The 12,383-nt window shown below is 38.6% G+C and overlaps 1 protein-coding gene across 1 annotated transcript in view; it reads left to right on the plus strand.

The window, feature by feature from the left end:
* The window catches only part of LOC131228624 (protein Asterix), a 48,008-nt gene extending 41,803 nt beyond the window's left edge, over window positions 1-6,205 (plus strand). The window contains exon 3 of the mRNA XM_058224406.1: window positions 5,821-6,205. Within this exon, the coding sequence (XP_058080389.1) occupies window positions 5,821-5,887 (67 nt within the window). The 3' untranslated portion in view covers window positions 5,888-6,205. The remainder of the gene's footprint in view (window positions 1-5,820) is intronic.
* The last annotated feature ends 6,178 nt before the right edge of the window (window positions 6,206-12,383 follow it).

Consider the following 12,383-nt stretch of genomic DNA (forward strand, 5'->3'; position numbering starts at 1 on the left):
TCAGTTATAATTTATAAGTAACTTATATATCGATCGGGTTCGGGTTGGGTCGAGCAACTCGAGACCTCGACCCGAGCCCGACCCAAGTTTTATCGGGTTGGTATTTGTATAGCCAAAGCCCGAGATTGGACCCGATATATCCTGCTCGAGCCCAACTCATTGTCGGATCGGTCGGGTTGATCCCGCCCAACTTTCAGCCCTAGTTGACATCAAAGGTCAGCCCACATGATGAACGACCCATATTGAAGGTGGGGCCCCACACAATGAATGGTCCACATCAAGGTGAGCCCACATAATGGACGGAGTGGGCTTCACATGATGGATGGCCCACATCAAAGTGTGGCCCCTCATAATGGGCAGTCCACATCCAGTGGGCCCCACCTAACGAATGGTCCACATCAAGCGGGCTCCACGTAATGAATGGTCCACATCCAAGGTCTCGCATGATGGATGACCCATATCCAAATTGGGCCACATGATGGATGATCCACATAGAAGGTGTGCCCCATATGATGAATGGTGGATATCAAAAGTGGGCCCCACATGATGGACAATCCACTTCGAAGGTAGGGCCCACACTATGGACACATCAAATGTGGACTCCATGTGATGGGTGATAGGTAGTGGACATTGAGGGGCCCCACATAAAGGACAATTAGCATTGATGGTGGGCCTCACATGATGGATGACCTACATCAAGGTGGGCCCCTAATGATGAATGGTCCACATCAAAGATGGGCCTTGCATGATGGATAGCCCTCTTTGAAATTTGAAGATTATAGTCATCCATTGTTTAGTCATTTGTGGCATGGTTCATCTATGGTGATATCCACCAAAACAACCATTTGGATTTGCTCTTATAATAGAGTTGTTGTAATTTTTAAAAATGATGTCAACTGCCCCCTAACAAATGCTCTTATTCGAAGGTTTTACCAACCTTGCTTATTTCAAATAAGAGCCTTTTTTGGACTTGAAAAAGTGATTTTACCAAATGAGCTTATTTAAAGCAAAAGCTAGAACAAAAAGAGCTTATTGGAGTAACTCTTATTGAATTAGAGTAGAGATGCCAAATGAGCCCAAAAAATGAAAGCCAAGTGAAGCTTTAAATAGAAGAGAACAAGTATAATTTGAATTTTAAATTGGGATTTTAATCGTAGGATTCAAATCATAGAATCGTAGGATTCATAAAAAAAAGTTATTTTAGGTGGGATTTTAATCGTTTTGCTTAAGATTCATTTTAAATCGTAGAATTTTGACAACCTTGCTTCAGAGCGATTTTTCATTAAATATAACCAAGTCAAATCATCAACAAAGATAATAAAGTACTTGAGGTCAAATCTATTAGTAGTATGAACTAACTTCAAATATCGAATGTACTAAAGAGAAAGGACTATCACTCTTTTTGTTTACATGAGGTGGAAACAAGACTTTGTGATGCTTGCGTAACTCACAAGCTTCACACTCAAGCTCAAACGCGTAAGGCAGATGGAACAAGACTCTTTAAATTACTTAATAAATGATGACCAAACTTGCAATACCATTGATGAGGTGAGGTATCTGTCCATAGTGCACTTCTAAAAAAGATATTTGTCCATAGTGCAGCTCCATTTATTCCACCGTCAAGATAATAAAAGCCATTATCTTCAAGTCCACTCCACTAAGTTATGTGAGAATAATCGTCAACAAAGATAATGAAGTACTTGAAGTCAAATAAATTGGTAGTACGAACTAGGCCCCAAATATCGGAATGTACTAAAGAGAAAGGATTATCACTCTTTTTGTCCACATGAGGTGGAAATAAAATTTTATGATGCTTGCTTAATTTGCAAGCTTCGCACTTAAACGTATAAGACAAAGATGAAACAAGAGTCAGGCCTCTTTAAATCACTTAATGAAATATGACTAAGCTTGCGTGCATCTACAGGAATTAGTCTCGCCTTAAAATGGGGTGGGGACACCCTCTCGTCATTTTAAAAAAAGACTAAGCCTGTAATCCCATTGATGAGGTGAGATTTCTGTTCATAGTGCGGCTCGATTTATTCCACTGTCGAGATAATAAAAGGCATTATCTTCATGAATCATGTCCTCCACCAACCATCCTTATCATTTTTAGACTACGAAATTCACAATAGGAAGGATAAAGTGTAATAGAACGATTCAAGGATTTGGTTAGCTTACTTATTGACAACAAACTCAAGGGAAATTTTGTAATATATAATGTGTAACAGTTACCATCATTACCGTTGATGCATTTTCTGGACGTCCTCCTTGGACCACTTGGTATCTGCAAGAGAAGACAAAGATGGAGACCTTAGCTACTGCAGGGGACCCTCCGATACCAAAGTCAGATAGGCTGTAGCTAGGTCTAGTAGAACATAGGGTTTCTGAGTGGAGAGTTGTGTGTATCTTTCACCATTAGGGATGATCCTATTTATAGGTGAGGAAGGTCAGTGGTGTAGATGGCGATCTCCCTATTTAGTAGGTGCATATTATAGAGGGAATTGTATCCCGAATGTATCGTGATTATCTTCCGGGATCTTCAGCGGAGGTCCTGGGTAGATCTTCTTCGACGAGATTGGAGTGGTCGGAATTGGGAGAAACTTGTAGTAGGAGGCCGAGGCCGAACAACCGAGGTGGTCCACATAACCATTCTGAGGAGTAATCCGTCGTATTGGATTATCTTATATGCCGTGGTTAGGCTTGATGGGTAGGTTGCCGACTTGTCGACCTGCCTCTAGGTGTCGTGTCCGAGCATCGAGGCTGAGCTCCCTTCATTAGTATGATACAAGACGAAATCTGGGGAAGACCATCCTCTTCATCTTTATCACACTGTGCATTGGTTCTTTAAGTATAGCAGCTCGGAGCCTTGCCTCGTGCTGGGTCGTACCTCGGGAGCCTTTACCAAGAGCTATTCCGAGCGGCAGCTCGGAAATGTATGGGACCGTGGAGGAGCTTGGCATCTGATGGAAGCGGAGATACTTCATCTTCTGGGGGCCAAGCTTAAGGAGTAGGCTTTTTCCTGAGCAATGGATTACTGCTTTCTTGCCGTTGAGGAACTCCTTGGTCGTGACTGGCGTTGGTTGGCCACATGGCGAGCACATATGTCCGAGCTGACCTCATAATTGTGACTAGCTCATCTTCACCCATAATAGTTACCTTTATGGCCCCCTAATGGCCTTTATAGCATACGATAGCAACGACAGTTATAGGAAAATTTACCCGTAACGGCCCCATAACGGTCCCAAAACATGTTTTTCTTTTGCAAAAAAAAAAAGTTGCAATGGCCGTTACAACCCGTATTGTAACGGTAACAGCGGTGGCCATTATGACCACTATTACCATTAAATATGACAGAATAGTTCAAGGATTTAGTTATATTACTAACTGCAACAAACTCAAGGGAAATTTAGGAATATATAATATTGATGACAATGGAAGAGATGAAGTGGGATAAGTAGTACCCAACCCAGACACACGGGTTATAGTGCTACTAGCTAATGTCACAGAGAAAACAAGAGTAGACATATTTAATTGAGACAAAACACCATCCTTGCTTGCTAGTCATATGGTGTAAAGCTCCATAATCAATAACCCAAGTAACACTTTTAGAGGAAGATTGAGCAAGATTAGCAGTGGAAGAGGATGCATGAGTGGAACAATTATTTATTTATTTATTTTGCAATTTGGCATACTTATCATTGGACAACGTAATTGTAATACTTGTTGTTAAATTCAGAATGGGTTAAGATGGGCTTGAAGACAGCCTTTTGAACCTTCATCAGAAGATCGAACCTGATTTGCCCAAGCTGGCCTACCAGTGAGGTGCCAAACACGTATCTATAGTGTGGTTTTAAGGACCACAATTAGAGCGTTGTCGATTACCATGATCATGACCATGGCCACGACTGTTACCAAAATCTGTACTATGACCTCCCCAAGTATTTCTACTTCTAAAACGACCTCCCCTTGAATCTCTGCTACCAAATTGTCAGCTACAATTACGGTCACCACGACTTCCTCGATCTCCCCTACTAGATGAAGAAATAATGCCGAGCGATTAAGATGTAGATGAACTCGGTGTATTTGCACTAATTGTATGTTGAACATAGGCAAACACATGTAGTAGATGGAATTTCATTACCTCTAAGAATATGAGCTCACACATGTTTGAGCTCATGATGAAGACTAGAGAGGAATTTGGTGACATGAAATTGCTCCCCCTGCCATCTTATGGCCTCATAATCAATTGATAGGGAGGCTGATATACGTTCAATTCTTCCCACATAACCCATAACGCTGAATAATACCCACCTATACTCTTATTCCCTTGTTGAGGCACAAAGATGTTTTGAAGCAACTCATATATACGAGTTAAATTCTTCTTACTTGAATACGTCTTTTTCAAAAATTTCCCAACTTCTTTTGTTGTTCTGAAAAGAGATAACATTTGCTGATATGCGGTTCCATTCTATTCTAGAACAGGGTTTTAATATGAGTATCTTCCACCATCCAATCTTCATAATCTATTGAATTTTTAGCAGGCTTAGGAGAAGTCAAATACTTCAATTTTCTTCATGTAAGAAACACTTCTACTGATATGGCCCATTGTAAATAATTCACATCATTAAGTTTGGTCGATGTAATTTGAATATTCATCGACTTAGAGGCAGAAGACTATCTTTCTTTTTTTTTTGAAAGATAGGCAGAAGACTATTCTTAGAATCATTATCAAATACTTCCCAAGTTTGGTTGATGTAATTTGAAGATTTATAGACTTAGATGGAGGTAGAAGACTATTCTTTACACCATTGTCAAATACTTAAATTTTCTTCTTATAAGAAATGCTTATACTGATGTGGCCCATTGTAAATGCTTTGCACTGTTAAGTTTGATCAATGTAATTTGAAGATTAATTGACTTAGCTGGAGGCAGAAGACTAAGCATAATTTCTTATGTCCACATTTAGAGAAAGCAAGAAAACAAAACAAAACACACCAGGAAGAACAAGGAAGAACACACTAGGAAGAACTTCAACGTAAACTCCCCTAACACTTTTTTCAAGAGAGTATAGATTAATGATCAGCACCACACAGGTATGAACCAATTGGTAACGTATATGAAAAATGGTTCACATTCATTTACGACTTATAAACCCAAACTTGATCTTCAAATATGGCCATAGATGCAAAATGGCCCACTTTAAACAACTTGATCTTCAAATATGGCCATATATGCACAATGTCCCACTTTGAACAACTTGATCTTCAAATATGGCTATAGATGCACAACGGCCCACTTTGAACCATCATGATTGGTTGTATATGGAAGTGGGCCTTAAGTATACTCACGAGACAACTATGCAGCCCACCATATGGTGTTTGAACAAAGAATAAAGGTGATTTGTGTAAATCAACGCCCAAATGATTTATGGTTTCACGTTGTAGGGAAAAATAAAATAAAAAGGAGGAGAAAGAGCATGAAAGAAAGGAGAAGAAACAATGTAGCAGATCTATTACTGCTCAGATATGATGTTTTAGAGAGAGAGCAATCGGTTGTGATGCTCCTACCCTCTCCATTTATTATTAGGGCTTTCATAATAAATGGGATAGTATAACAATACCTTCCGTACTTGGTTATTACATAAAACAAGCCATCTTAAATAATGTCCATCTAAAGTGGGCTACATATAGCCACACGTGAAATCTTCAAGGTCCACATGTGAGATCATCACGGTCCACCAACAAATTTCTTGGCTATTCTTGTTTTGAAAGTTATAAGAAAGCTTTTTACCTAATCAATCGCTCTGTAATACTTTATTAGGTTTGCCATTATGGGATTGGTGACCAACTACTTCGGGCCTTCACGACCGGGCACTGCACAAAGCTGAGAATCGAAAGAACTGTACTGGTATTTGATGGGGAATTATTTTTTTCTTTGATTGCAATTTATCAAAGAGTCTTCCTGGGAATTCAGCAAAACAAATGAGCTTGTTATCTTTGGGATGTTACTGAACTGCCCAACTTCTCTCTTTTTTGGTCTGTGCAACACTTGATAGTGCCCGTATCTGGTTCCAATTGTCATGGTTTTGGGGATTGCAGTGTGGCAGAGCTTCCTTGCTCTATCCACATGTGGTAGACCCCAACTGAAATGGACATGGATTACAATTTCAGAAAAAAAGAAAAGCATGCTACCAGTTTTGCTGAAAGAGGACATATCCTTAGCATGATGGATCACGTGCATACTTTCCTTGTTTTGCCCTTTTTGGTTAATGAATTCAGTCATCTTTCAGAAAAGAAAAAAGGATCATATGCATGCAAACATCTACTGTATACATGGCATTTAGGCGTATGATGCAGGGAGTGCAAGGTTGATTGATAGTCAAGGAAGAGAAACTGATAATTCAGGATGAGTTCGGCAAACGATCTACAGAACATTTTGCTAAAACCCCACAAGTCATATTCATTTAACAGTAAGGGAAAAATGCCAATTGAATTACATATATAGTCTAAACATCATCAGCTTTCTTAATCCAAGTCAAATGCTTCCACTGTGTTATACTAAACTAAGACCAAAACAACCCAAACAAGCAATGTACCCCATTTGGGATTTCCTTCTCATGAAACCAACTTCCTACTTGGTTACAAAACCAGCCCACGCTTGAACTGTAGAGACAAAAAATAAGATTGAACTAGAATTTTTCTATGGTTTCCCAAATGTCCAAATGACCAACCCTTCAAACTCTTTTCTCATCATCAAATGGGACATGGAGTGAGCCCCTTCTGATAGCAGCATGACCCTCCATTTCAGATTGTCTTCTTTTCTCGTTTGACTTCATGCTGTTCTTTCATGTAAAGCCTACTTCAATTGCATCGATCCCTCTTTGTTGAGAATAGGGCTGTCAATGGATTGGGTTCAGGTCAGGTCATGTAGTATCCGTATCCAAGCCAACCAAGTCTTTGGGTCTTGCTGGGGCCGGGTCCTTAATGGTCCAAGTCTCATTATTGAAGACGGCCTAATCTGGATTCGGTTGGGTTCAGGTACCCATCATGTCTTTAGATATAGGTTTTTAGTTGAGTTTGGGTCATATAAGAACAAATACATGGTCATGCCCACCTGATGGGCAGATTTAGATCGCACACACATGCCATGTTGACAGTGGTGGTGTGTATATAGGCTCTCTTACATGTGCATGGCTTAGGAAACCTTATTTATTTATTTGAAAATTGGCTTAGGAACCTTATTCCATTGCTAGAGTAATTTATAAATACATATAACATCTGGATCCTGACCTGATTTCATACCCATTAAATTTTGGTTGGTCCATCCAGCGTGGGTAACCATTGACAGCCCTAGTTGAGACACAGATGGCTCTGAAATTCATAGGCACATCTAATGCTTTGGCATCAATCTTTTCCAGATCTTCTTTATGTTGAGATTTTGTTACCATAGTGTATTGAAAAGTAGAATGTCCTCAATTGACTGAGATCCACAAGCCATTTTGTCTCTATCCCTGTCGTAGGAGAGAACGTATAGGAATCTGAGACATTGGGTGCTGGTTAGATATCGAAAACTTTGAGACATTGGGTGCTGGTTAGATATCGAAAACTTCAGTACTCTTCTGATGCGTCTTCAACATTCGACATGGACCAGTCTACTTTCTAGAAAGCTGCTCAATGTCTCTGTAGGCAATCTGTGTTGATTGTATAATAGCCATAACCATGTGGCCTTTTGATAAAGATCGTCAATCTAGGTGAACTGTTAGTGTCAGCTTCACCCTCAGTGCCTCCCATGTTTTTACACAATTTCTTCATGAAACTCTTGCATGCATCTGGCCATCACTTCACACTCTCATTTGATAGTGATGTCCTCTCATTAGGGTATCACATGAGAAATATTGCATGTTTCGCCTGATGTACCACTGTTTTTGGGAAACATTGGTTAATTGGTTGAATTTTTCAATGAAACTTCACGTGATGTTAGAAAGGACATCATTATTTTAAACTCAAAAGATTACAAAACAACAAATCCACATAATAAGTTTCCTTTGTATAGGGTTGTAAACTATGCACTGTCTGACAGAAATGATGCAACTATATTAAAAATCAGTTAATATAATTTATAAATCATAGAAGATATGTATGAAACACACAATTAATTATTTCAAAAATTGCAGGTGGTGCACAAGGGAGATGGTGGACATTTACTGGACATAACCTAAAAATTAGGTTTATTTCCTCATCTGAGGATGAGATGGTGGACATTTACTGGACAGTTATTCTTTTTTTTTTTAAAAAAACATTTCCTGGACAATTAAGAACAAAAAAAATCCAATGGTCGTGTTTCAGCAAACAAGTATTCAGGAATCAAAGGTTAGGATCGTTCAAACAATCTGATTTTGAGACCATGACTTAGCAATGGTGGATTCCACAATTTAAATTGATTTGAGTTAATTTATAACAAGTACAATTTGAGTGCATGCGTATCAAGTATTATATGTTTCCAGAGTGTCATACAACTCTCCCATTTTAAATAGAGAATACTTTGATACTTTGGTAGATCATGATGTGCCATACACAGGCACACATGGAAATTGCTAAGCACTTACTTTCTTGGCATCAAATAATTCAAAATAAACCATCCAAATTATGGGCACCAGTTTAGATTTATCATGGACATAAAATAACTCTTATTTGGTTACCAAAATAGTAGATTGTTGGGCATTTATTGCAAAGTTAGAAAAGAAAAGTATCCAATGGCTTTATTTCAAATAACAAGTGTCCACAAATCAGTGGTTATTATTGTTCAACCAACATGAAATTTATACTAATAACTCAATGAGAGTGGGATCCACAATTTAATTAGTTTTAAATTGGGTTAATATATACCACTTTATACTATTTCCAAGTGCCTGCGTATCAAGTGTAATACATAACCGAAGTATCAAATAATCCCCCTTTTAGAGCCTAACCAGTTGGACCACCGGTCATGGGCCACCCTGTAGATAACTTCTAACATTTCCTGTACATTTGACATCTCACCCTTCCAATAAATTGGCCCCATCATGAAGATCACCTTGTGCAAAATTCAGTCATATCCACTTATTGAGTGGGCTGCACTTGTATTCTGCTATTTATGAATGGCTAAACATTGTTTTATATAGTGTGGCCTACTTAATGAGTAGATGTGGATGATTTTTGCACTAGCTGATGCTTGTAGTGGGACCGACCTATTGAAAGGGTTGGATGTTACATGTGTACATGAGATTTCAGAAATTATCCATTGGGTGGACCATTACTTGTGGTCCAACCGTTGGACTTGAGAGGGAAGATGAAGAATCTTTTTAAAATTTCTTCTTGCTATAAAAATTTTCTTCTTGGTGTTGCACATGAAATGACTAGATCATCCTGATTTTCGACATGGCTGTTCTTTGTGATGGGGCCTCTTATTTGCAAGGCATGGATGTCCTACGCAACTGGAATGTGGGCAGGAGAGATTTAAGCTGCGTGGCAAGTTAGGATAGGCTAGAGGGTATCCTTCTTTTTTTTTCCCTACCATTGCTGCCAAGTTCATCAAAGATGATGAGAAGGCTACTGAGTATTGGGCCACAGATAGAAATGACCGCATAACACCATACAAGAGGGTCTCACTGTAACTCGAATTCCAGAAAAAGAAGAATAGTCTCGACTGTTTGCAGTGCGGAGAGATCAACTTGGCTGCGTCTTGGTGTCCTTACAAGCACGGGTTACTGACTCGTCCAGGTTGAGCTCGATGACTCGACGAGTCGTGAGTCATCTTGATACTGGATGAGTCGAGTTGTGTGCTTTTCTTTTTCTGTTTTACTTACGAAAAGTAAGGGCTTGTTTGAAGGAAAAAAAAAAAAAAAGCGGAATTCAGAAAGTGCTCAGCGTTAAGTGGTTTGTTAGCGCTCCATCATTTGCTCTGAAAGTTTTCTCCAAAGGAGGCATGACTTAACGATGAATCCAGAATGTGCTCCACACACTCTTTTTGAAAAATCCAAAATTGTTGCACCGTGATTGTGGGTCTGATTCCCATCTGGCATGCAAAAAATTATTGGCAATTTGTTTTGGTCACGTGGGATGTGTGGGTGTGCCAGAGTCGATCAATTCAAATTGAACAACTTGACCTCAAGCGCTAAGATAGGCAGATAGTTGAAGGCGATTGTATGACCAAGACTTGAGAATGTCGGTCGCTTATTCAGCCATACGCAAGATAATTATAGGATAATTAGGTGATTGTTGGGGGGTTGGGATTCTTCTTCTTATGATAGGTTGTACCTTTCCTTCCGTACTTACAGAAATAGTCAAACAAAAAGAAAATAGTTGCCGTCAATCACAAGGAGTAACAGTAAGATGACTTTCTGAAAAATGAAGTGATTATATTGATATTGGGAATAGTCCAACGCAAAAGCATAAACTTAGCTTACAGGTAAAGATTACCACTGTTGGATTATGACTAAGGATTATCGCTACTCCTAGTATAGAGCTAAGATATGATAATGAAAGATAATTTGATTTGTTTGATTGGTTTGGTATGAGACGACTTGATTTGTTGAATTCTTCTGCTATTTATAGATATCTGTTACGGCTATTTCATAGGTGTTTCTTCCTTTATTCAACGGTTATAGTAACTGAACCGTTGCCACATTGGTCTTCTAGATCCTTCATTCTCTTGACATGTGTCCCTTTAACCGCTCTTTATGCTCAACCCCTTTCCGCCTCTTGAACTTCTTAGTTGTGCCCCGTCGTTTGATGACATGTATAATCAGATCAACACCGATTGTACTTTTGTAGAAAGCGCTCTAAATATTTCTAAATCTTTTACACGCTATACTTTTTTTTTTTACAACAACACGTGTCATTTTCTAATTAGCTATTTTAGGAATGTTCAAAAATAAGTTACAATGCTAAGATAAATGATACGGTGGGCTAATTGTATAAAAATCTTACCATGCACCTAGTTTATGGGCTCCCATGCAAACATCTCAGCAATCTCACGAGTAATAAACTATTTGAAATATGGACAGTTAATATTGTTTACACAAAAATGGGTACAATCTGGACCATTTGATCCATCTATTTGTTAGCTTCAATCATGGATTGCTTATGATTTTAGAGAATCTATTTAGTTAGGAAATCCTAACCATCCCATCCGTGGTTGGAAAGGAGACGGCTAGAGAAAATAAGGCCAAATCAAGGATGGATTGGAACATATGAAAAGCGCCATTTTTTCACTGTATTGGCCTGTGAATTGTGTCATTGAGTTAATAGACAGTTCAAATCAATTGGACTGTCGAAGTGAACAGATGCAACTAGGAGCACTTTAACTTATCAGGGGAATTTACCCAAATAAACGTTTTAAAGATTGTTTCTTAAAAAAGCAGCTCAACTATTAAATATTCTTGTTTCAAAATTGGGAACCTGGACTCCGCTCGGTCGACCGATGAGTCAAGATTGGGACGGGTGGACCGGGTGACTTGGCCGAGTCTCATAAATTTCAATCAAGTTTTTAGGTAAATTTTAGAAAATAGAATTACAAATAACAAATCATATGATATTAATGCATTTGTAATACTAATTAATAGTATATATTATGATAAATTTCCACTCATGTGGGCTACTTCATCGGCGGGCCATCCCTATTTCGTTATCATCAAAGTTTCATTAGAAAGAGCTTGAAAAGTTAAGCATGGAAAGGAATTCATTTCTCCTTAGAATGGATTTTATTTGTTCAAATTTAAAGAATGTGATGAAAGCCCAAAATTTTTGGAAGAGGTCCATGGTTTGTAAGCGGTCATCCATTAGTCCTTGAGAGGTGGACTCCTAAGACTTCTTTCCAGAAAGAAGATTTGGATACCATCCTTATGGCTTTAGTTTTTTCATATTCACTTTAATTTTAAAACCAAAAAGTGAAATTGCGTGTATTATCTACCGTGGCACACAGAAGCTTGACGAAGCTTAGAATTACGGCTAAGTCCTAGAGAGAAAGCCAAGTACCAATTCAAGACAATTAACACTAGGCTTCTAAGCCAAAGTGGGTCCAATCACGTAGACTACAAAGGATGTAACAATAAGCAGCTAGTCTATAAGGAGATAATGGTATTGTATGTGAGATATGCTAACTATTTAACACCTTGCATACATCTAATTATGCATTCATATAATTCAACGAATTAAGCTCACAAGCATAAATAAAAATGTGCGCAAATAATAATTCCAAACACAAGTATGTATAAGCTAGCCAAATCAAAAGTTAGGCTGGCCGAATTTTCAACAGATTTTGATTTTTAGCCCAAACTTGAAGTTAGGTTAGCCGAGGAAGTTAAGCCGGCCGAACCAAAAGATAGGCTGGCTGAACCAGAAGTT

Source organism: Magnolia sinica, chromosome 16 (genome assembly GCF_029962835.1).
Source record: "Magnolia sinica isolate HGM2019 chromosome 16, MsV1, whole genome shotgun sequence".
NCBI lineage: Eukaryota > Viridiplantae > Streptophyta > Magnoliopsida > Magnoliales > Magnoliaceae > Magnolia > Magnolia sinica.